We start from the raw sequence: 26503 nt of genomic DNA, 5'->3' as shown, positions 1-26503 counted from the left end.
GGGCTTATTCAGAAAGACAAGCCATTCAATAAATGAAGCACGTCATGCTTTCTCACTTTGGATTATCATTCTAGACTGATTCCTAGAATAAAAAGTAAATTTAAAAAGAAAAATGATTATCTAGATGAATATAAATACATAGACTTATTCATCTGAAAAATATTGATGCCACTTGTAGAATTAAATGACAGATGTCCAAGTTATATTATTTTAAACTGTCATAAATACTGAAAGGATCTATCAGGGATAAATTTGTAAATTTAAATTATCAGTATTAGTTAACTGCTAATTTCTATTAAACATACTCTATATAGTTCTCTAAAAATATTCTGTGGGCTATTTTAGAATACACAAAATACTTCAGAATATGTAAAAATATTACTCCCTTTAGGGTACAGAAATGTCGTAAATATGTTGAGTAATCACTCATAATTTCATTGATTAAAAACTAAGGAACTGAGTGACTTTTGATAGGATGTACTTTTATTGCAGGTACTGAATGCTTGCACTTTTAAAAAGTGCCCTCTCCCAGTAGAAGCACCACATGTGTGGTTATGTTATGACTGCCTGTGGATGGCTGAGTCATCTTTTCCTTTAAGCTGTTCTTTGCATGGATGCTTTGATAGTAAAGTGGCCCAATGTCTTTTACTTGTTCCAGTATTATCAATAACTGCGATTTAATTTGACTTCTCAAATTATTTTGTCCCATTCAACAGTCATAAATATATCTTAATAATTTAATTTCTCTTCTAGAATACTTTGTTCAATCGCACATAGAAACGAACTTAAACAGTGGGGAAGCATAGGGAGATAGATTGTGGTCATAATGACATTTTAACAATAATTTAATTATTGGTGTGGCATATTATGGATTCTCTTCCTTCCAAATATAAACTAAGACAGTTAAGTTGCTCATACAGCTACCTCAGTATACTTTATTCTTACCTTTGAGCTCATAGAGTGTTTATATTTATTTAGTTCAAATATATGGTGGTAAGTAACTAAAAATTACATAGTATTGTTTTCTTCAGTCACTAAGATTTTTCGACTCTTACACTAGTAGATGCTAATCCTCAAATGGTAAAATTACAAAAGGCAATTTAAATATTATCTCCTCTTATTATTCTTGCAAGCTGCTAGACTTGACCCCAGTAAAACGCAATGTCTCTCTGCTATATTTAATAATAAAAATTAGAATGAAGTTAAACGATGACTCTATAAATATTCATGAAAGAAACAAGATTAAACTGCAGAATAACAAGTGAAAAAGGACCTTTGCCTCAATTCAATTTATTTCAGTTCAATCATATATTTGGCATAGATGACACCTTTATGAAAAAAAGGATCTGAATCTAAATTGCATTTCACTTGTATTCTATTTTGCAAAAAGCTTATTTGAAATATGAGACTTGTTTGCCTCAGCTAAACTCAATCATCCATTCATTCAGTTGTCATTTATCAAGACCTTACTACTAGCTAAGTGCTTGAGCATGTATTGCTGAATCCCATCTTCTCTATCTTCCAGGAGCTTACAATACAATGGTAGAGATAAGGTGTGTCTGTCAGTAATAGTAACAGGAGAGTTAGGTAAATGGCCACAGAACAGATAACAATTACTGTCAAAGAAGAAACTATTTGGGTGTCTGTTTACTGGAAAGCATATATATGGTACTGCAAATTGTATGCTATTGGAAAATATAAATAGGCCATTAGAAATTATTGTATCTTCAACTTTATTCAAGATTCTAAATTATAGTATCTATATAGATTTTTTTTTTCCTGAAAATATTAGGATTATGAAAGAAAATGCAAACTATAGACAGGTCAAAAATAAGTTTATAAAAGTTTTAACATTATGATATAGAACTTATGTCAACCATTAACTAAATCACAGCACTAGAACTAGGTAAAGATTCCTATTCCTTATACTATGATCGTATAGAGTGTTTGCTATTTGTCCTGGGGGGTGTAGAGTATCCTTCCTGTCAGTCGAATAGTGTTCTAGACCAAGTACACAAGTAATTTTTACTTTTTCTCCTCCCTGTTGATCTCTAAAAGTTCATTCAGGCTTTTCTTTCAACCTGAATTTGAGTACATTGAAGAGATGGATGGTGACTGGCATTATTTGAACCTGTCACTGATTTTCTCCTATTTTTCTTCAAATGGGAATAATGGCAACAAGTTACTTACTTTGGGGAGATCTAACAAGTCTTGAAATTTAGAATATTTGTCACTATCAAATTCACATGCCAAGAATGGACACTTCCATTTTCAAAGTCTTTCCTATTTTGCTTCTCAAATGTACAATGCACTGAAGTAGCCTTTCCTCCTTACCTTGACTTTCATGAAAAGATGGGGCTTGCCAATAGCAGTGTTCCAGCTGGCTGAAAACAAAACTGCCAGAGCTATTCATAAAGACTCATCCATGCTCATCCATGCTCCGCACTGTGATATCCACTGAACCGCCAGGCGAGCTCTGTTTGAAGCAGTTTTAAGCATAGAGAGAAGTATACGGTTTGTTTCAGAAACAGAATACTGACAAGCCAGAAACAATTTCTTCTATTTTTTGAAAGGATCCATTTCTACACATCATTTTTAACTGTTTTGATTTTTATGTGGTGTTATTTTAAAATGTATAAATAGCAACTTAATGTACCCCTTTATTAGGAAGTCTTTGTAAATGTAATACCAGTGTTAAAGCAGTAGGGCATTGCGTGTGGTGGAAATATTACATGTGTAATGATTTGCATTCTTAATGTTCCAGAACCCTGGGGTTATTAGTAAAACGATTGGAGAAAGGTGGTAAAGCTGAACAAGAAAACCTTTTTCATGAAAATGATTGCATTGTCAGGATTAATGATGGCGACCTTCGAAACAGAAGATTTGAACAGTAAGTGTGTGCTGGTTGCACTGCTGTGCTTCCATGCTTTCGGCTCGATAGAGTGCAGTCAGTTGAAATGCTTCCCACAACACGTCTGTGATCTCTCTCTTTATACTGAAGAGGAGTGTTTTCTGCCATTATTTAGCCTTTAAATATTTAATCAAACTCCATGTAATTACTACCATTAGACTGTATTTCAAATTGACCTCTGACTGGTAGAGCATGTCTTAAAATTTTATGGGCCCAGTTTAGGCTTTACGATTTTGCTATTTCCTCACCTTTTGGAAATTTCACCAGGGTGCTGGTTTGTGTTATACTTTAACTCACATTTCCAACTTTGTTGCACATGATATCTCTCAGTACAAATCTCGCAAAGCTCCTTTGAACCACAATGCTGTGGTCTGCTCACGTTTTCTTTACCTTGATTCAGGTCCTTACTCAATTAAAAAGCTAAAAGTTGTTCGGATCTTATAAAACAAGGCAAGAGTGAGCAGAAATCATAAGGACTAGGAAACCAGCATGAGGCGGAACTTCTCAGGCTGGTCGTGGACTAGCAGTGGGCCAACAACCCATCACATTTTCAGTCATCAAGGGCACATGGGTGTTCTTGGGATTTTTGCACAGACAGACGAATTAATTTTGCTGGTAAATGATGAGTAGGTGCTTTCTGTTGTTTTCTAAGTATATTTATAAGTATATTTATTTTCGAAAACACTCAGATGGTCCACTTGTAAGGAAATATTTTATAATTTTTAAAAGTGGTATTGGATAATGTTGTAGTGAACAAGTTGTATTTAATTTCTATTACTATTGAAACTAATACCTGTGTTGTGCTTAAACTGGTAAATTATGAGTAGGTGCTTTCTGTTGTTTTCTAAGTATATTTATAAGTATATTTATTTCTTCGAAAACTCAGATGGTCCACTTGTAAGGAAATATTTTATAATTTTTAAAAGTGGTATTGGATAATGTTGTAGTGAACAAGTTGTATTTAATTTCTATTAGTATTGAAACTAATACCTGTGTTGTGCTTAAAACTATTTAATGGTTTACAGTTGAGAGCATGGTATTTCACCTATAGTTGTGAAAATTTTATCATTTATATGTAGAGAGTGAGAAATTTATATTTGGAGAAACAGCTATGCTCTTATACAGAGCTTGCAAAGTTGATTGGTAAATGGGATATGAGAATTTTGTTTTTCATTTTCAACAAAGTCTGTCAGTTCCCGTTGCTTAATTAGTATACTTAATTAAGCTCATAATATCTCATAGTCTGCCAGTCTTAATTTGCTAATTTTCCATTCTTTCTCAAACCCAGAGCACAACATATGTTTCGCCAAGCCATGCGTACACCCATCATTTGGTTCCATGTGGTTCCTGCAGCAAATAAAGAGCAGTATGAACAACTCTCCCAAAGTGAGAAGAACAATTACTATTCAAGCCGCTTTAGCCCTGACAGCCAGTATATTGATAACAGGAGCGTGAACAGTGCAGGGCTCCAGGCACTGCAGAGAGTGCCCAGACTGCCCCACCCGGCCGAGCAGATCGATGCTCACCCACGACTACCTCAGAGCACACAGCCCACCGGAAAACCGCCGTCAGCACCAGCCCCACAAAATTCATTTAGTACAAATGTAAGCAGTGGTTATAATACCAAAAAAATAGGCAAGAGGCTTAATATCCAGCTTAAGAAAGGTATGACCTATCTTGTTCTTATTTGATGCAATTTATTTTAATAGTCAGCCAACTAACCCAAAGCACCCTACATTTCATCCACTGTGTGAAATAAATGATGTAATGACGTATTTTTTTAAAAGTACTTAAAATGTATTTTTTATGCTTTTAAGATTCATTTTGCTATATAAAAATTAAAATATTCAGAGAATAAGGCTTTAAAAAATAAGTTCATATGATGAAGATAGCAGTTACTACTATAGTAAAATGTTTAACAACAAAGGAAAATGGTTTCAGGATGTTACATTCAAATCCAAAACAGTAGTGAGGATTTGACTGTTTTGATAGCCCTACTTCATGTTCAGATACAGCCCTCAAAGAGGACTTTAGACATCATCCATTTCAACCTATCATTTTGGTGATGGGAAGTGATTGATTCCTTTGATACTGTCTGTGGCTAGCGGTGGAATGTGGAGCAGCTAGGCCATTGTTCCAGAATATTCCATGGTTTCTCTTTCTTAAGGTGACAAGAGTGATTATAACGGGCCTTGCTAATTCTTTATTACACACACTTTATATCAACTTATTTTCTTAAGTATCTCTTCTTTCATACCATGGATCCTTGTGTACAGGAAACATAGTCTTTCATTTTGGCCTCCCCCAGGACTCAGAGCAGGTACTCTACTTGACTTTCTGATTTCTGGCTGCTGTCTTCTCCAGGCACTGAGATACATTTTGCTATTAATCATCTATTTTAGCTGATCATTTTGATATATTTATAAATCGTGTCTTTCAAAATGGTGTTATGATAAGAATATTTTTCTTTAAGAGCTCAACCAGTTCCTATAGTTAGATGGAAATGAATCCAAGAGACGTTGAGCGATTTCCTCAAGTCACATGGCTGCCATTGGCAGCAACTTCTTACTAGAAAGAACATTTTCCATATCCTGACATTTAGACCATTTTCTTCTCATTTAAGTTTACAAGCTTGTAAAAGCTTGTAAACTCTGAGATTCCTATTTCATTTCTGAATCATATTCTTTCATTGAACTTTATGTGAACCACAAATTTATTTTTGGTTTTTTGCTTTTAAGCTCCAAATACTTGGTTGATATGATCAGGAATTGACAACTTTTCTCTGCTTTTGAAACCCCTTACAAATACAGAGTCATATCAGCATAAATCCCTTTTAGCTCTGTTAATTCCTAAATGACAGAAATATCAGATCTCTTTTCTTCCTTTTTCTCTACTCAGACCCTAATTTTCAACAAAAACATATCAAGAATCACAAATAGAGTGTATAAAGTATGGGCTCTCTCAACAAAGGAAAAATATTTTACTTGGCCATTGCTATAAAGATATTAGTTCTCAAATATCTTTGCCCTTTTGTATGATACAGGCATATTTATTTAGTTTATTACAGTTTTGGCACAATTATTATATTTTAGCAACTTGTGATACAACATAAACTTTAAATGAAGTAAAATTTTATTTGCCATTAAAAGAATCATTTGTTGAAAACAAAATAAATTTTATTTTAATAGCATTTTAAAAGCTATGATTACATTTCACATAAGCTAATTGAGAAAGACTGTGCTCAATCAGTGTAAGAATGAGAAACAATGATTTGTTTTAAACATTTTTTCTGATCTTGAGTAATCTCAATGATATAGAGCCTCATAGATCTATCTTGATTTTAATTTATTGACTGTGAAAATGTTTGACAAAAGGCAGAAACTGTCTGTGCTTTCCTGATAATATTTACAAATACTTTGAATAAAAATAATTGTTTACTATATATAAGAGTAAAGAATGCTGATTGTCTTTGATTAGTACTAAATACAGCTATTTTAATAATGATTGAATGAGACTTGAACAAGCTTTCATTGTAGTTAACAGATAATAGTTTTACTAATTATGTTACATTTAATATTTTTAATGAAGTACATCAAAAACATAGTGTATGACAATGTTAAACTTTAAATTGAGTTCAAAGTGAACCGACATGCTTTGACAGAAGCTCCTTATAAACTGAGGTCAAGGCTAAGTACTTAAAAAGAGAAGCCTTCATTATAATAATTCTTAGACATAATTTTGGAGCTATGTCATATAACATCACAAAACACAGTAGCTCCTATGTACTTCTTTCTGTAATTATGATTTCTTAATATTTATTGCCATTTTAGCATTCTCCAATACCCTGCTCTTTTTGCAGAAATTAGCTTCTTAATAAAGTCAGAGAAGAAGGTCAGTAATCTGTTTCAGTCAGTGCAAAATATTTGATTGGCTTTGCTAAATGAAAATTGATATCTATTTATCTTTCTTTTGAAGGTCATTGCCTGAACTTTTAGCTTACAGATTTAGGGGTTATTGCTGATATTTTAATAGTATGAAAGTTCATATAACAGTCTTTGTAGTTCATACAAATTAATATTGCAAAAAGAGAATAATTAAAATTCATTCTTAAGAAATGTTATTGCAAGTCATTAGAGTTTCATGAAAGCACAGACATATGGAAGAGTCCCAGCAGAATAATTAGGAAAATTTTATATAGACAATATGCCATTCAAGTCTTCACACAGAAGACTTAAGAAATGAACAGTCCAGGCACATTAGAGTGATTTTAGACTTTCATGCAATGAATGTTTTGTTTGAACTTGAGATTATTTATAATAGGTTTTGTTATAGGTATAATTATTGAATGTTTTCTTCATTTCTACTTTGTTTCTTCTTTAACCTACTTTTTAATTCAAGTTTATTTGCCCATATTCGTTTCCTAAGCTTTATACTCGAGCCTATAATTTTGTACTGAGTGCTGCATTAATGTAGTCTTTTATAGATTTTTTATCTTTACATATCTCTTTATTTATCTCATAATATCAAGCATTTGTCCTAAGACCATTTTATCTGAAATGGAACCTAACATCTTAAGTAACTTTTTAAAAGCTCTAGTTATTAGAAGAGTTATAGAAAATTCCATGATTCATTAGAAATTTTTCATTATCTTCACATATTTTCTTGGTTCATTTTGGCTTATTACATGTTGGTTCTAGTGACCTTTTTTCTGCACTGTATTGAGTGTATGAGAGTGCCTGTCAAGAAAGCTGCCAAAGAATTTAGAATTTAAATTATATAAACCAGCACAATCATTTATAAATGCCTCGTTAATTTAAGTACCTTTAAATATGATGATTCTCAGACTTGGTAGCTGTGATCTGTGATGGGTTCTTCTCTAGGTAATTTGCCTTTTTTTTTTTTTTGAGAAATATACATAGTCAGATTTAGATGAATTAGAAGAGAACTAGGCAAAAATAATATGGTTCATCCTGTCAGTGAATTGCTGTGACTTATTACATTTTGGGGAGATTCTGTTATCTCTATCTAGAAAAATTTCTCTATTTTTTACCCCCTGAACATTTCTCTTCCCTTGCTCCAATGCCTACCTGTCAAATCTAGATACCATTATTACACAATAATACTTTCTGTTTGATGTACTGTGGGTTAGAAGTGTTTTTGTTTTTGTCATAGAGAATTGTTTATTTTCATAATCAAAGACATAGGCATTTAAAAACTTTAGCAAGAATATTTGTATATTTGCATATTTGCATGTTACCTTTCATCTGTCTTTGGGTAGTTTCCCATTTAATGAATTTTGATATTTGAACCATTTAAACCTTTAAGAATTGTCTATTTTGAAAATCTATTACAACTTTTAGAGAATTAAAAGAAATGTAGGCCATGTGAAAGTTACAAAATGTCAAATTGATGCAGAGAGTAACAACAAGTCTTTTGTGTATGATACACCCATAGAATTCAAGGTAGCTCATTTTATTATTTTTCTCCCTGCTATATATTTAGGTACAGAAGGTTTGGGATTCAGCATCACTTCCAGAGATGTAACAATAGGTGGCTCAGCTCCAATTTATGTGAAAAACATCCTTCCCAGAGGAGCTGCCATCCAGGATGGCCGACTTAAGGCAGGAGATCGACTTATAGAGGTGAGCGACTTCTCTAAGTCAAAAGTTTCATAGTTCTTGGAAAGTTATTCTTTTAAATATTTTTATAAAATATGAAACTAAATCATATATTTTAGCAGCAGTATGAATCTTAAAACAATGTATTTCTGCTTTACTCTATACATTTTTCCATGTTCTCTGATGAGAAATATCTTTTTATTTAGTTTACTCAAATTTTTAGTTTCTCAGACATTTGGTTTATGACATAACATAATTTTGTCATTATGTAAGTGCAGTGTCTATTAGGTTATATTTCTGGATGGCTTTAACTTTTTGTCTGGCAATCTAGAAATGTTACCTACTTTGTAATCAAAACTAAGACAAATGAAGTAAGTAAAAACAATATGTTTTGATGAGAGGAACAAGGAAATTTTTAAATGTCAGCATGGGAAATGAACTGAGACATAAAAATCAAATGTTAGAAAAGAGAAACAGTTTTTCAAAATTTCTGTACCTCATGAGTTTCAGTTCATTGGTCTTCGACTCTGTCTTTGACATACATAAACGTACAGAATTTCTATTTGTGTGAATGTTGGTGCATATGGAATTGGGAGAAATACTGACAAAACGTATACTTTATTAGCCATTTTTCTTAATGTTTTCTTCAGAAAACAGTCTGTCTTCTTAGCAGATAGTATTTCCTAATTACTAGCTAGTATTCAAATTCTATTGTTAATGTACATTTTTATATTACCTTTTGAACTCTCCAGATTGAGCTCTCTTAAAGATGTCTTGAAAAGTAATGGAGCAAAAGAATAACTTCCGGATTTTTTTCCACATACACATTTTGGGCCAAGATGCCTTAAATCTTACTCCTTTCCTTTTTGTCTTGTTCATGTGACACCATTTTTTAAAGGGCCACAAACGGAAGCTGACTGAAAAGAAAATTTGAGTACAAATTATATTTAAGGTGTTGCTTCTAGAAAGGGTCACTGGTCTTTGGGGTGAAATTGAGCAACTGACCCTTGAGCAGTGTGGAAGTTAGGTGCACTGACACCAATATCCCTTAACCCCTGGTGTCTTGCAGTAAAGACACTTTTGGCTCCTCCAAAACTTACCTACTAATAATTTACTGTTGATCAGAAGCCTTACTGATAACATAGTCAACAAACATATATTTTGTATGTTATGTGTGTTATATACTGTATTCTTACAATAAGGTAAGCTAGACAAAAGAAAATGTCCTTAGGAAAATCGTTAAGGGAGAGAAAATCCATTTTCAGTACTGCACATATTGATTGAAAAAATGTCTGTGTATATAAGTGGGACTGGATGAGTCTCTTGTTTTCCAAGGGTCAACTGTAATATTATTCCAAGTGTGTAGTTGTAGCTTGTTTTACTTGGTAATAGTCTCAGGTGGGACTTGAATCTTTGCCTCGCCCTTTTGTCCCAGACCTCCTTCTCTCCCTGTATCCTCCCTTCCCACCTTTCTTTCTGAAGGTAACCACTTTATTTTTGCGTCTCTGTTTCATCACATAGTTGCTTTACTTTTAACACTTTTAAAGACTTTCATTTTTCTTTTTGAGCAATAAGAAAGGCCTGCAGCCTATATTTTTTCAGAGTCAGCCTTTATTTTCTATAGTTATCAGCTTTCTCTTAAAACTGAAACTACATTTTTACATGTTTTAAATCTGACTGTCTAGTATCTTTAGTTGGAGCTACAATTCCGTGGTACCTTTTCTGAGTACCTAGATATCTGTAAGCATACATTAAAAAAAAAAAATCAAGTTACTTTTTTTTGTTACTTAGAAATTTTTTGCTTCCTTTGACCTCATTATTACTTATTTATTTTTTGCAATCCCTTAATAGTAGTAGAACATTGAGCTATATACAATGGTTTTTAGCAGAGGGGAGATAGGTTCTAAAACATATTCTAACTACAGGAAGATTTTGATATTACAATGTAAGTAATATACTTAATTGCTTTGGACAAAATGTTATTTTTGTCTAAAGAAAAATAATATGAAATACTTTTAAAAGGAACTTCCATACTCATTTCTGTTAAATATATAGTGCTTTCTGATAACGTTATTTTACTTCCTAAAAGATAAAAATGATGAGATTTCCCAGGAACTGGTTGTTTCAAATTCTTTTTTTTTTTTTTTCCTGGTAGAATTCTCTTAAACCCTTGAAAAATACTGAGGTGAAATGTTGTTATTCCTCCAAAAATATTATGATTAGTTTGTCGAGATTCTTCTTTAAGATTTACCTTTTAGGGATAAAAAGATTATCTTCATAATTTTTGGTAAAATTTCACTTAAAGTTAGAATATTTTTACAAAAATATTTTTTAGTGTGTTTTTACTACCTGCTTTAAAAGCCACGCCTTTTTATTTTGGTTTAAGAAACCCTATACTACACAAGGCCATCAAGATACATCAGTTAGGAGCCAGGAAGTTTTGTGTTAACTTGACATTTTAGATATATTTGTTTATTACTTGTTACTTGTTAATGTTCTGATGGCTGTAGCTTTTGGTTTATTGATGAGCACTAAAAGATTTACTACTTCCTGTCTCACTTGTAAATACCTGGTCTGCATTTCTTTATTAGCCACAACAACCTGGTGGTTACCAGATCATGTAGAATTTACCATGAAATGAATTATGTTTCATAGCAGACATGATCAGTTCTAGATTGTGTGTCTGTTCTGTTAGCCATTTGCATAGGATTGGAGCTGAAAACATTTTATTTGTTTTAGGTAAATGGCGTAGATTTAGCAGGCAAATCCCAAGAGGAAGTTGTTTCCCTGTTGAGAAGTACCAAGATGGAAGGGACTGTGAGCCTTTTGGTCTTTCGCCAAGAAGATGCCTTCCACCCAAGGGAACTGGTGTGTAAATTTAAAGCAAATGAAACATATCCGATGCACATGAGGCAGGAATCCGGATTAGCTACCGATGGCCAGTGTTTATCAAAACGTTTTCTAAGCAGTTTCTGTATTTTATATGTCTTTCAGCCTTAACTTAATACATGCATTCTTTTCTCATTTTCCCTCAGTTTTGGAAATAGGTATCCACAATGTTGAATGTAGGGGTATTTAAAAATCAAAATGCAGGGATATTTTCTGGGACAGCAAATGTTTATTACTGAATGCTTTCAGATGGACTGATTGAATAACAGACACGTCGATTAATTCATAACTGTCACTTCAAAGGCTGTTGTTGAAAGCTTGCCACCTTCTCCACTACATATGACAAATCTTCATGTTTCAGAATTTCATAGTACATGTAGCTAAGCCAAATAAAGATGCTTACTTGTTTATGAAAAGGAGTACCTTACTTAAATATTATTATTGAAAATAAAAAGACCTGAGTGGCAGTAAGTGCCCCAGGCCATTAATTACTAATATTGACATTACTTAGAATGACATAGGTGAAATGAAAAGGCATTTGATTTGCAAATTATTTTACTTTTTTGTACATATATCAATACATCTAAATATTAGATAAAGGTACTTACATAGTATTGGTTTGAAGGAAATATATATATTAAATCGACATAGTTCTGAGTATTTTCCTGCAAAAAAATGCCATTTTATATATATATAAAAAGAACGTAATTGGAAGAATCACCGTTATCTTTCAATGTGGTGAGAAAATTGTTTTACTTGAGTGCAAGTGGTGTTTTAACTTTCTCAAAAACAGATTCTAATTGGGTCGTTTTACAATATTTGACCTCTTTCAGCTATTTTCTAGCTTTATTTAAAAAATAATTGATTCACATATACTAGAGTGGCAAGGTTTTAGGGGTACAGTTACCAGATTTGTCCTATAGCCCTAACTCTCATAGGCTAATACATCAAATATGGATGTCATGGTTAATAAAATGTTCCTTTTATTATAAATCAGATAAATTTTAGTTATAGGGATATCCTATCCCTTGATTACAAACAGAGCTAAAATTTACTGTGATTTTGTGTAAATTTCAGATTTTGATAAAGTTGAAAAGTGAACACTAGTGTTTTAAGTAGATTTTAAAAAAGTATAAAAACATTTTTATTTCTATTTTAAAATGTTTAATGCATTATTTATCAATTAAAATGAGTTTTCTTCCCCCACTGTTACGTAATTTTGTGCTTAAGATGCCACCTGATCCTAAATCTGGAGATATCTCTGTTAAATTCTAAATTTGCACTTGAGAAACAGCAAGAACAACTAAGTTTTAGATAGGATTTGATGAAGCTTTAATTATTCCTCAGTAGACCTGAGTCTGGGTAATAGCATTATTAGATTGCCAGAGCCTCAGTACTGCTCTTAAGCAGCCTTTCTGGAGTTACTGCCAACATATAGCCAGCTTAAGGTTATTCAGGTTCTTCTTGTCCAATTTTGATCTTCCAGGCTTCTGTTTTCCCCTTCTGCTGCCTACTTTTTTTTTCTTGGTTATTTAATTTATTGCTTGTGAGCTTTTCATTAAGGAGTGAGCCAGTAGGCCATCAGTCTGTTATTCACGTTGCAGCTGCTTTTCAAGATTTAAAAGATTAAAATTCTGAAAACTTAAAGGGGGCATTTAAAATGATCTTTGAATTCAATTAACAAAACTCTTTTCCTTTGGGTGTCTGTGTTTAAATTCTGTGTCTAAAACAAAATACTTTTATCAATATGTGCCTTTTTTATAAATCAACCTTATGTAATTCAAACAACTCTATAATATATGAAAAAAAATTACATTTAAAAAAAAAAAAACCTGTGTAAAATTTAAGGTATAATGGTTGTGGTTCAGACTGTTATTATCTGGTCAAGCTATCAAATTATAATATACCTTCTAACTTAGATTTAGTTGATAAATGTTTTTTTTAAAATCAGAAATAGTGCTACAAATAGAAAAGCAGTTTGGTGAGATTTGTTTTCCTCCAAATAATTTCGTGATGAACCGTGAATGAACAAGTAAACTTACATCTAGAAAAATTTCTTAAAACACACAGCCACACAAAATATAACCACATCAGTGAAAGTTTGGAAGACAGAGTAATACATCAGCCAGAATATAATTCCCCTCTATATAGTTTGTGGATTTTAAAAACGACCAAAATTTCCTTTAAAGTAAAGCTTTGTGTCCCTGTATGTTGAAGATGGCTTTGGTCAGTCTGTATTTATGTTTTTCTTCAATTCTTCTAGAATGCAGAGCCAAGCCAGATGCAGATTCCAAAAGAAACGGTAAGAGCTTTGTCTTTTGCAAGGATGCAGAGATGTTGGAAAGATAAATGGAACTAACTTTTTACTAATTAAATATGAAAACTTGTCCTCCCTTTTCCTAGCTCATAATAGATACTGTTATGTTATTATGGAATTTATGTTATTAAATTCCAAAGTGGTCTTAAGGTGACTTACTGCTACTATCCCAGATATAGATTATCTTGTGATTATTTTTGGCCAGATAGGGATAAAAAAGAGAGAGACATTCGAATAGTTTTCTATTACCTGTATACTAAGAGGGACTAAAAGTTGGTGAGACTATAGTAAAATGCTGTAAGTAACTACAAAATTGAAAACAAACAAACAAACAAAACTTGATTCAGGCACAGGAAAAAAATAGGAAAAACTAAAGCACAATAAAAATGTATCATAAGCAGGAAAAATAAAATGCCAGTAATTAGTCTAAATATATTAGTTGTTTGAATAACTTCTAAGTGTTTTATTTCATGTAAGTTATTATAGCATAAGAGGTAACTTCTCTTAATAAAAGTAAGTATTCACAGCTTAGATTAAAATACAACCCTAGTTATATCCTATTTAGAAGACAAATCTTAATATAGACTGGAAATGAAGGAGCAAATTGAGTTCTAGCAGGCAATACTAACATAATGATATAAGAATTGCCATATCAGTCTCTGAAACTATCACTTCAGTGTAGATATACTGCATGGGGAAAAAAGAGAGGGTGTTTATATTGACACATAGTATCATCCAGTAGAAATTCTTAACAGTTAAGACCTTTTACATGTCAAACAACATAGCATAAAACATATCATTCCCAAGCTCTTATAAGTAAAAAGAAAACTTAAAAACATATCCTTATAGGTGAAACCAATACATATTTTTCAAAAAATTATCATTTTAGGTAGACAAAAAGGTAAGAATATGAAGAATCTGAATAACATAATTAACGGATTTAATATTTCTTTGCATAATTTTAAACAAACAGCTTTGAACCTAATAAGGAAAGAAACAAAATGTTATTTTCAAATATTCTATAATTACACAAAGATGGATGACAAATCAGACTTCAGAGGAAAATCAGTAAACAACCTTGAGAATATTACACATTCATAAGTGTAGGTTGTGGAAAATTCATAGCCTTAATTTTTTATTTCTAAAATCAATAGGTCAGTGACAGCGAATCAAAATCACAGTGGTATTTGTGCATTGTGTATGGTGGGGTGGGTTGAAAGCTGAGAGGAAATTGGACAAATTGATTTCAAACAATAAAGAGGGCACATAAATGATTTATACTATTTTAAAAGAAAATTATGATGACAAAAGTACTATAAAGCCAAAATACTTAAAATAGCATAATATCGTTACAGGAATAGATAAATAGATCATTTAAACACATTAACGATGATAGAAACAGACCTGGTATGTCTGTGTATGTGCATGTATGTTAACGGTGGAATGTCAAAATAGTGGTAAAGGATGGTTTTCTTAATGTCTAAAACATTCTCCACTCACTTTAAAAAGTTACATTTCTTCTTCTTACCATACGCTAAAATAAATTCCAGCTGATTATGAAATTTAACCTAAAAAAAAAATACTAAAAAGTATTAAGAGAAAATATGTGAAAATCTCTTTAACTCTCGATAGTGAATGTTGTCAAAGCCATAATATCATTAGATAATAGGTTGATAGATTTGTGTGTGTCTGTGTGTTTGTATAGTTTTGTATAGCAATAACCATACCAAAAAATATTTATAAGTCAAATGCTAGATGGGAGAAGTATTTTGCAATGTGGTCCCTGGGTAAAGAATCACTCCTTTGTTGTTAGAATCTGAATATCATAGAACTTTTTGGAAAACAGAATGACTTTGCACATAAACTGCATCTGTTGGTGCTTAAGACAATCTGAGATGGCAAATGACTATATAAGCAGTAAAGATAGGCATATTCTTTCAAAATATTTAGTTAGTCCTGGTGAGGAAATTGATGATTGAACTTTTCAATCACTAAGGGGAAGCAGCATCATTGGCTTTAAATGTAGTATTCCATTGAGAATTGCAAGTTCTATTCTCATCCACTCCTTACCCACAAAGCCCTGTGTGTTCATGAGAGCCTGCCAAAACAAATGACAATTCATTCACCTTGACAAAAGAAGTTATATGCATATGCATAATGTCTGATTTCCAGTTACAAATGGAAATTTTTTCTGATGAATTTTCCAAGTAAATTCAAAAAGCATAGTGTTTTTTCAGATGTTTTCTTTTTGATTTTTTTTTCCTTTTAATATGTCTTCTTACAACTGTGTCTTTTTCTGCTCTTGCTGCATTTGCAGTGCCATTTTGGGTTGTTAAAAGCATCATATTGAGTCTACAGCCATGCCACCCTGAACAAGCCCGATCCCATCTGATCTCGGAAACTAAGCAGGGTTGGGCCTGGTTAGTACTTGGCTAGGAAATCACCTAGGAAGACCATGTGCTGTAGGCGTAAAAAAAAGCAAAAAAAAAAAAGCATCATATTAAACTTTTAATTAAAAAAAATTGACTTCCAGGGTCTCTGCCCTTCTTTGTACCTTTTGATGGCAAGTCATTAAATTCATTTAAGGCTTGAAATTCTCTGGTATTATTTAAACTTTAATGTGATTATAAGCACTTTGAGAACAGATATGTCTGGAAGCTCAGTTCATTTGTTTGTTGGTTGATCGTCACAATGATCCATAACTGACTTCGTCTGAGAAATTTTAAAAAAAAAGGTCATTAAGGGTCAATAGCTAATAGACCTTTTGAATTTTTATGATGTAAATTTATTGTGATATATAAATACTGTATTAATTAGAGTGGGAGATTATAAATTCTAGTTTTAGGTTAACTATTTAAAATGGGACAAAAAGGTGAATTAGTCAGCAAAGTCTCAAGGTCACTTGCTCCATGTCCTGACCAAACTTCTTTACCTTTGAAAAATGTATTTACTTGGTACAGGGCACTCTCATGTGGATGTACAGGTTGGACAAGACACTCATGGGTGTGTTAGGGATCTCCAGAGAAACTAAACCAGTAGGATGTGTGCATACATAAAAAGAGATTCAGTATAACGAATTGGCTTGTGTGATTTGGAGGCTAGCGAAGCTCGAGACCCAGGAAAGCCCTGGTTCAGTTCCATTCCAAAGTCCAGCAGGCTTGAGGCCCAGGAGAGCCAACAGTGCAGATCAGGACCTAAGTCACTCTGCTGGAGAGTTCCCCCTTCTGCAGAGAGGCCTGTCTTTCTGTTCTGTTAAGGCCTATAACTGATTGGATGACGCCCACCCACATTATGGAGGGCAGTCTGTTCTATTCAAAGTTCACCAATTTAAATATTAATCTCATCAAAAAACATTCTCCAAGTTGACACCTAAAATTAACATCACAGTGAGGTAGTGAGTTTACCTACTGGCTATCAGGCTTTGATTCCCAAGATGTCAGCTTCTTCCTGGGGTTTCAAATAGGACTAAAGTAAACCTGCTTAGTAAGCCCTCCAAGAACTCTTCAGCTAAGATCCATGTAAGAATATTATTGTATGTTAAACAAATTCAGGGCTGTCGGATAAAAGTAGAGCGAACTTTAGAAAATAATGTGGTTTAGAGATGTTACTAGATCGTAGAGATAAGATATACTATGTACTTAAAAGTCATGAATTCAAAATGCATTCCAAAAAGAGTTAGTTCTCCCTATAGAAACAGTAGAGTACATTGGGGAGTCTTTGAGAACCTCCCCGAAGATCAGGAAGCATCTCGACTGGCAAACTTCACAAGGTTATGGCCTTGATTTGGAAATTTAATGAGCAAGGCAATAAGTATGGGCATTAATAGCTTAATTTAACTGATAATTATAGTAGATCAAGTAAATGCTACCATATTGACTCCAACTGTAAATTGAGAAAATAGCAGAAGAAATTAAGAAAACTGTTCCATTTGTAATAGCATAAAAAGAATAAAATGCTTAGAAATAAATTTAACCAAGGATGTGAAAGATCTGTATCCTGAAAACTATAAGATAGCGATGAAAGAAGTTGAAGATGACACAAATAAATGGAAATATAACCTGTGCTCATGGATTAAAAAATTAATATTGTTAAAGTGTCCATTCTGCCCAAACTGATCTATGGAATCACTATAATCTCTCTTGAAATTCCAATGGCATTTTTCACAGAAGAAGAAAAAAACAATCCTAATATTTATACGGAACCACAGAAGACCCCAAAGAGCCAAAGCGATCCCAAGAAGGAACAACAAAGCTGGAGGCATTACACTTCCTGATTTCAAACTATATTATGAACCTGTAATAATCAAAACAGTATGGTATTGACATAAACAGATACATAGATCATGGAACAGAATAGAAAGCCCAGAAATAAACCCACACATATATGGTCAATTAATTTATGATACAGGAGCCAAGTATATACAATGGGGGAAAGGACAATCTCTTCACTAAATGATGTTGGAAAAACTTGATAGCTGTGCGCAAAAGAATGAAACTAGATCTCTATTTTACAACAAACACATTATTCAACTCAAAATGGATTAAAGATTTGAATTGTAAGACCTGAATCCATAAAACTCCTAGAATAAAATATATGAGGTAAGCTCCTTGACATCAGTCTTGGCAATGATTTTTTGGATTTGACACCAAAAGCAAAGGTAACAACAACAACAACAACAACAACAACAAAACAACATGTGGGACTAAATCAAATATAAAAGCTTTTGCACAGCAAAGGAAACAACTGACAATTAAAAGGCAACCAATGGAATGAGAGTAAATATTTGCAAATCATATATCAGATGGGAGGTTAATATCCAAAATACATAAAGAACTCATGCAAATCACTAGCAAAAAAAAAAATCTGATGAAAAAATGCGAAGAGGATCAGAATAAACTTTTTTCCAAAGAAGACATAGTAATGGCCAACAGGGTACATGAAAAGGTGCTCAACATCACTGATCATCAGGGAGATGCAAATCAAATCCACAAAATATCACTTCATACCTGTTAAAATGACTTTCATCAAAAAGATGAGTAAGTGTTGGCAAGGATGTAGAGAAGAGGGAACCTTTGCATACTGTTTGTGGGAATGTAAGTTGGTGCAGCCACTATGGAAAACAGTATGAATATTCCTCATGAAATTGAAATAGAATTACTATGTGATCCAGCAATCCTACTTCTGAGTATGTATCTAAAGGAAATCAGGATTTTGAAGAGATATGTGCACTCCCATTTTCATTGCAGCATTATTCACAAGAGCCATAGCCAAGATAAGTGTCCATCAACAGATGAATGGATAAAGATGTGGTATATATATTATATATAATACATGTTTTATATCTATCCATATGTAGCTATATCTATCTACCTATCTCTCTCTATATATATACACACACACATATACATACATACATACATACATACATACACACACACACAATGGAATATCATTCAGCCATGAGAAAGGACATCTTGCCATTTGAAACAAATGAATGGACCTTAAGGATATTATGCTAAGTGAAATAAGTCAGATAGAAAAAACAGATATTTTATGATACTAAATGTGGAATCTAAAAAAGCCGAACTCATAGAAACAGACTAGAATGGTGGTTCCCAAAGTCTAGGGGTTGGAGGGAAAGGGGAGATAGATGTCAGTCAAAGAGTATAAGCTTCTAGTCATAAGACTCAAGTTCTGAAGATCTAATGTACAGCATTGTGATGATAATTAATGATGCTGTAATATGCACTCGAAAGTTGCTAAGAGAATAGATCTTAAATGTTCCCACCGCAAAAAAGAAATGGTAATTATGTTATTTGATGGAGGTGATAGCTAATGCTATGATAATCATTTTTCAATATGTAAGTATCAAATCAACACATCTGTACACCTTAAATTAACACAATGTTGTATGTCAATTATATTATAGTAAAACTGGGGGAAAAAATAGTTGAGTCAGAGAAAGCAAATAGCCTCCTGAGGGACTGAATTGTGAATCATTACATGTTTATGAAAACTATACGAATTCTTTAGGATAAACTTATCATCGAACACTTCTTTAGGCTTATAATGTAAATTAATTTTGGTACATTATAGAACATACATGAAAGTGTACAAAACTTTGTAATTTGAGATCTTGTTGAAGATTTATACTATCATGCTCTGAACATATGTCGACCTTAATGGTTTGATTTTGAGCATCAAATGTTCCTATTGTCAAAAAGAATTTCATAAACTATATGCTATTTCTAGCATGCTTTAAATGCTCAGATTTATCCTGAGCTTATAATTTAATGAAATAAGTTTTAATTCAAATGATTCTAACTTATTTTAATTCAGTCTTATTTCAGAATTGAAATAGGTTAATATTTTCATGATCTTACAAAAATAGTAATGATTTTGTAGTGAATCTCTCAATGTTTAATGATTTTATTTGAAATTGCTTACTATTACAGTAATATAGAGATTTATTATTGTTTGGTGTGTTTTCCCTTGGGAAATATATCTTAGTTATTTTTTATTGTCCTTTTTATTGTCCTGTAGTGATAAAATTAATATCTTTAAAATTTATTATAGTTTTTTTGCTATTGAACTCAGATTATTTTAAAGATTATATTGGTAGTAATGCCTATTTTAAAAATAAAAATTGCATTAGATATGGAAAAGCTATTCTGAATTAATTACTAAGTAATTTTTATTCTGAAATGTCCAGATTTTCAGAAAGTTTTAAAAATTATAAAAAGAACTCCAACGTACCCTTCACTCACATTCTCCAGTTGTTAATATTTTCCCACATTTGACATGTAATTTTCTTCAACCATCTCTACTTTTTCCTGCTTCCCACTGCATATTTTTTTTGTGAATTGAGAATGCACAATAGACATAATTACCCTTTATCTGTAAATATTCCAGTATGTTTATACTAAGAACAAGAACCTTTTCTTATATAACCATGATATAGTTAATCAAAACCACAAAATTAACATCGATTTAACAGTCTGGTTGTCCCAGTTGTCCTAGTTTATGTTCTAATAGCACACAGAAATGGAATGAATGAATGAATGAACGAATGAATGACTACATAAGAATTATAATCTGGTCCAGATTCCAATTCAGGATCATGCATGGGATTTAGTATAGCTCTTTAGTCTCTCTTAATCTGAAGCATATCTTCAGTTTATATTTGTTTTTCATGTTTGCAAAGCAAAATACTTCAAGAGTGTGCCTCCGTTTGGGTTTGTGTGACATTTCTTTAATTGGGTAAAGATTTTTCCTGCTTAATAGTACAGATTAATAACTGTATGAAACATTTGTTCTTAGTATTTGTATTATCAAGCATCAAATTTTAAAATTTTTTAAATTTTACTTGTATTCAATATTTCAATTAGAAAAGAGCATAATAAGGCCTGCTGTAACAATTTAACTTTGCCAATAAAAATAATTAACCCTAAAATACCAGCACATATAACATGCATAAACATTAATCTTACATATAGGATAAATTAAAATATTTAAAAGAAACTTTAGACTATGACTCAAGGGTTACTTTTTATGAAAAAAAAAAAGATAACTTCTCTGTTTAAAAAATTCTCTTAAAAACATAATGTTCATTATTATTTGGGATAACTGCATATTTAAGTTTTGTGTGTCGAATAAGTGTATTCTACCTTAACTTCTATAAGAATTTTTGTTAGATGTGAGAATATGATGGCTGCCACCATGGTATCCTTGTATTGTCCAGACCCATCATAGTGCCAGCCCCTGCCCAACACTTATAGCTGTCTTCCTCTCTCCCCTTCCCCACACTGTGTTTTTGAAGAAGGAAAATTAAAGAAATGGTATGCAATGGGATTTGTATGTTACAGAAAGTAATCTATATTGATAGAGAACTCAGCCAAACACAGAAAAATAATCAAGATCACCTACAATTATGTGACTTCGGTGCCACCATTTTGATATGCATTTTTTCATGACTTTCTTCTTTACCTATATAACTAATGTATGCCATGTCGCAGGCACATATCATGTAGCTAATGTCATCTCCCAAGCAGAAAGAAAAGACCAATATAGCCTTTCCTTGTGAAGCTTTCACTAATAGGAGAAGACAGACATTAAACAATTTATAAGAATAGGATTCCAAGGGTGATGGTGGGTGTGAAGTACTGGAAGTTATGAAAACCCATAGGTTAAAACTCAATTTCTTATTCATAAATGTTTTTGTGTCTCACTAAATGGTTTTTTTTAAGACACTTTAATAGCTGAATGGTATTCTATTGTGTAGATATATCTTAATTTACTTAATATCATCTATGTAGGTTGTTTTTAATTTTTAGCTGTTATAATTAAGGCAGTGAATACCCAAACAGTTAAAACTTTGTTCATGACCACAATTAGTTTTTTAATGACATTTTACTAAAAGTCGTATTTCTGGGTTAAGTAATAAGCAAAATATAGAGGCTTTTGATAAGCTTTGCCAACTTGGCTTCCATAAAAAGTATACCTTTTTATATTTGCACCAGCAGTGAAGAAAGTGCCCATTTTGCCACACCTTCTGCATTTCTTAGATATCATTTAAAAAATATGTTTTTTAGCAATTTGATAACGTTTATTGATTGCATATTTTTTGTTGCAAGTAAGGATGAACCTTTTACAGCTTTTTTGGTCCACCCATCTTTCTTTAATGAACTGTTCACTCACATTCCTTTCCCATTTGTTGTGGGAATGTTCATGTTTTGTTATTAATTTATCAGGACTTGCGCAATAAAGATATTAATTCTATGGCGAAAGGAGGGAGAGAGAAATCAATAAATTATAGTGGAGCAATAAGCAGGAACAAATTCGGCTGTTATTTCTCTGTTCACACTCTTGACACCTCTGACACCAAATGTGTGAGTTTTCTACACCAAGCAATTCTGATACCCACCTGGAGTTAATGTAGACCCCACAAGTTAAGGACTCAGTCCCACAAGACTGTCCCCCACTTCAGATGCCAATGTCAAGTAGTAGTTCCTCTGGTTACACTTGACTTCTGACTTGGCTAACAGCCAGAGGTTCCTACAACCATCTCTCTGGGCTCAATAATTTGCTTAAATCACTCACAGAACCCAGGAAAATAGTTTACTTACTATTGCCGACTTATTACAAAGGATGTTTTAAAAGGCACAAAGTGAATGGCCATTTGAAAAGACATTTAGGGCGAAGTCTGGAAGGTTCTAAGCTCAAGAGCTGCTGTCCCTGTGGAGTAGGGATGCGTCACCCTCCTGTCATGTGGCTGTGTTTGTCAACCTAGAGGCTCTTTGAACCCCATACTTTTGGGATTTTTATGGAGGCTTCATCACGTAGGCATGATCGATTATAAACTTCATTTCCAGCTCCTCTCCTCTCCAATCTTTGGAGAATGGAGGCGAGGCCGAAAGTGCAAAACTTCTAATTATGGCTTGGACTTTCTCTGTCCAGGAGCCCAGCAAGAATCAGCTTAGTAGAACAAAAGGTGCTCCTGGAACTTACCCAGAAAATTCCAAGGGTTTGAGAAGTTCTCTGTTAGGACTGGAACCAAAAACCAAAATGTTTGCGAGAACCGGATATAAATATATACATATTTCTTATTTCACAAGTGATAAAATGTGTGGTCAGTTATTTCTTTTCAGAGGCCCATGTCAGCTACCTTACTGACATCTATAATTTTATGGACTCATGCTATCTGTCTAGTCATATTTATTTTACCTCTTGACAATATTTTGTACATTCATCAAAATTTTCATGTATCAAGGCTCATAGAATTCTCATGATGATTTTTCTGCTACTTAATATAATCAACTTTCATTTTCTTTCTTATTGGTCTCCCCATTTTGAGATTAACTGCAGATTCACAGTGACTTTTGCATCAGACTTGCTGGGGAGAATGAAAAGTTGGGTTGGCGAAGGGACTTGTAGCTGATTTTGCTGTCTCACTGCAGATAGAACTGTACATCTTTTCCGCTGTTTTGAGGATAATGCGAAAGTAAATAGCTTTCATACTGCCCATTTCTCAGGTTCTCTGCTTTTAATATGCTCAGCAAAAATGCCCTATTTTTCTGGGCATTAAAAGGCCAAAATGCCAATAAAGTAATGGGCAAAGGAAGACCTGACTGGTGGCTGTGATGGAAAAAATCACTTGGAGGTTTACATATATGTACATGAGGGGTATGGTATGTGCTTGAGTGACATGATCATATGCAAATGACTTGAGCAAATTAAAGAAAACACACTTGTTTGTGTTTCTGTACAAAGAATTCGACTCAAGAAACTTGATAAAGTATAGAATGTGGATGAAAAAATAATCGAGGTGGTAGAAAATTGGCTTCTCCTTTGTATCAGAATGATGCGATTCCTATATTCTCAAGACTTTGTAAAAGTTCTCTGTAACACAGCATTAAAAATTGGTTTTGAAGAGCAAATTTTTTTCTTTAAAACGTTTTGGTGCCAGAGAATTACGTTCTAAAAGCTGGCATTAATTTCAATCTTAATGGATTAATAATGAAACATCAAAGGAAAAGTACATTCTCTCACTTGAATGTTTTTAATGACAATAATGACTTAGGACTTGATAAGAAAGTTGAAAAAAAAATTACCCATTCTGCAGTTTTCATAATAAATGAAAAAACTGTGAAGGAAACAGTCTCCTTCAAGACAGATTCAGAATAGGGCCTATCAGGAAACGATTCCAGCTTGGTTGAAATTTTTCTTCGTGTATTCAGTCAGTTCTTTATTATGATTTTTCGACTAGAAAAAATAATGAATATTTTAAACTTTAGTAAAACATTATGGAAGTGTCAAAATCATTAAACATTGAAAAGCCAAACTGAAGATCCAAATCAGTAAGTGGCAATTAAGAACCTTCCAGATTTGAGGCAATAAGCATACTAAATGAACAGAACCAAATGTGCCCATCTAAAGATGTCTTTAGTTTCCATGTCTTTTCAATATATTTTCCCAGAAATATCAATACTGATTCACAAAGTAAGTTTTATCTTTCAATTACTTCTGAATTTGAAGTTAGAAGAGGACTGTGGGGCGTATTGATACTATTTTGTATTTCAAACATCAAAATTTACCTATGTTTTTATACCATTTTATATTGAGGTAGCTATATTCATTCACACAGTCATTATTTAATACTTTTTAATTGTTTTGGACCATATGGATAAAAATAAAAAGTTTATAGAGCAAGACAAGTAGAGAAGGATATTTTGTATAATAAATGTGATGATATCAATATTTTGTTATGAGTAATTGATGTTTATTTCTACTGAGTCCATTGATTTTATTTGAGCTATAATTATTCTCCAGGAATATTTTGAATATATGAAACATTTTATGATGACCTGGCTTAGGCCTTACTTTGACTTTGATACTGAAATTTGTTTTCTTTTTATAGTTAACTATTGCCCTGTATCTTTTCAAGTTCTTATTTTATATTCTTTATTATATAGTTTCCCTGTGTTTAACATATTAATAACTTTATTTTCTTTTTTGAAATGTACCTTATTCTGATAACTATGAGACTGTCCTTTGAGCCAGTACAAAGAATGTCCTACCATAAAATGTTAACATCAAATATTAGTAAATTAAGACTCACTTTAAAAATTTCATTATTATAGTTTTAGGGATTTAAAAATAGCATAAGTCTTGTATTAAGATGATCCAAGAAATAATTTCTTACTAGTAAATTCTATACTTCCAAAATTTATTTCATCCAATTCAGATATTTGAGATTGTACATTAAATCCCTAAATTCCTTTTTGAAATTATGTTAATTTCGATTGTTATCAAAAATTTTTAAAAATTTGTTGGGCTACAAAGAAAAAATTGCAGTCTACCCATATTTCCATCACCCTCAAATAGCCTACTTTAATGTGTGTAATCGATCCATTCTTTAAGAAGCACAATCTTTAAAGGATATATTATATTCCAGTCTAATTATGCGCCACTATAACTTAAACATTCTTCATTTAATTTGATAATTCCAGCTTGAATGACTAGGTGAATATGGGGTAAATATTTTAAAATTGGAAAAAGAATGAGAAATATATTGTAGGACTAGATGAGACATTTAGTTGTGATTTGAAAAGCTCCTGCTACATGTCAGTTTTGTGGTTGGAAATAGTGAGTTTGAAAAAGAATTCTGGCCTTCGTCTTTTGGAGGTGACTGGTGTAGAGATCTAGGTGGTTGAAATCTTTACCATAGGTGGGATTATTGAGGAAGAGCTTAGGAGGCACTCTGCTTTCTCATTTTTATTGACAGACTATGTCATTTCACTGCATTTCATCAGGTTATACTTTAAGCTTTCATTTCTTCCTTGCTGTTTTAATAAAGATGGGCAAGCGTTTGTGTAACTTAAAAATGTTTATTCGAAAGCAGTCTTTTATGCAGTTGATGACTGCAATTCTGAAATCAAAGTTTGCATATACAACTAACTAATTAAACAATATTGCTTGAATAGTATTTACCAGCTGCATTATGTATGGTACAGTATTGTGAAAACATTTCTCATGCTGTTTATCTCCACTTTGTCTCACAGATGTTGAAGGTTGAAACTCTCTAGCGGCTCTCTGAAAATGAATACCTTTTTCTGCTGACTTTGTATCATCAGGATTTGTTATTGTTTTGTGAATAAAAGGATGTACCATTAGTCAACATGAAACTATTAATAATGTTGCAAATTCCTAATGAAAAAAAGGGACAAATGAGTTATATTTATTTGTTTTGATTCCCGCTGTTACTGTTTT

General features: G+C 32.5%; 1 protein-coding gene and 1 pseudogene across 1 annotated transcript in view; both read left to right on the top strand.

The window, feature by feature from the left end:
- The window catches only part of PARD3 (par-3 family cell polarity regulator), a gene marked incomplete at its 5' end in the record, with an annotated part of 511767 nt that overhangs the window by 252502 nt on the left and 232762 nt on the right, over nucleotides 1–26503 (top strand). The window contains 5 exons of the mRNA XM_025046412.1: nucleotides 2765–2890; nucleotides 4200–4576; nucleotides 8414–8553; nucleotides 11269–11397; nucleotides 13682–13720. Of these exons, the coding sequence (XP_024902180.1) occupies nucleotides 2765–2890; nucleotides 4200–4576; nucleotides 8414–8553; nucleotides 11269–11397; nucleotides 13682–13720 (811 nt within the window). The remainder of the gene's footprint in view (nucleotides 1–2764; nucleotides 2891–4199; nucleotides 4577–8413; nucleotides 8554–11268; nucleotides 11398–13681; nucleotides 13721–26503) is intronic.
- On the top strand, nucleotides 16086–16204 carry LOC112479354 (annotated as a pseudogene).

This window comes from Pteropus alecto, unplaced genomic scaffold, assembly GCF_000325575.1.
Source record: "Pteropus alecto unplaced genomic scaffold, ASM32557v1 scaffold204, whole genome shotgun sequence".
Taxonomy (NCBI): Eukaryota; Metazoa; Chordata; class Mammalia; order Chiroptera; family Pteropodidae; genus Pteropus; species Pteropus alecto.
The sequence above is the reverse complement of the archived record's forward strand: the minus strand, read 5'-3'. Positions and strand labels throughout refer to the sequence as shown.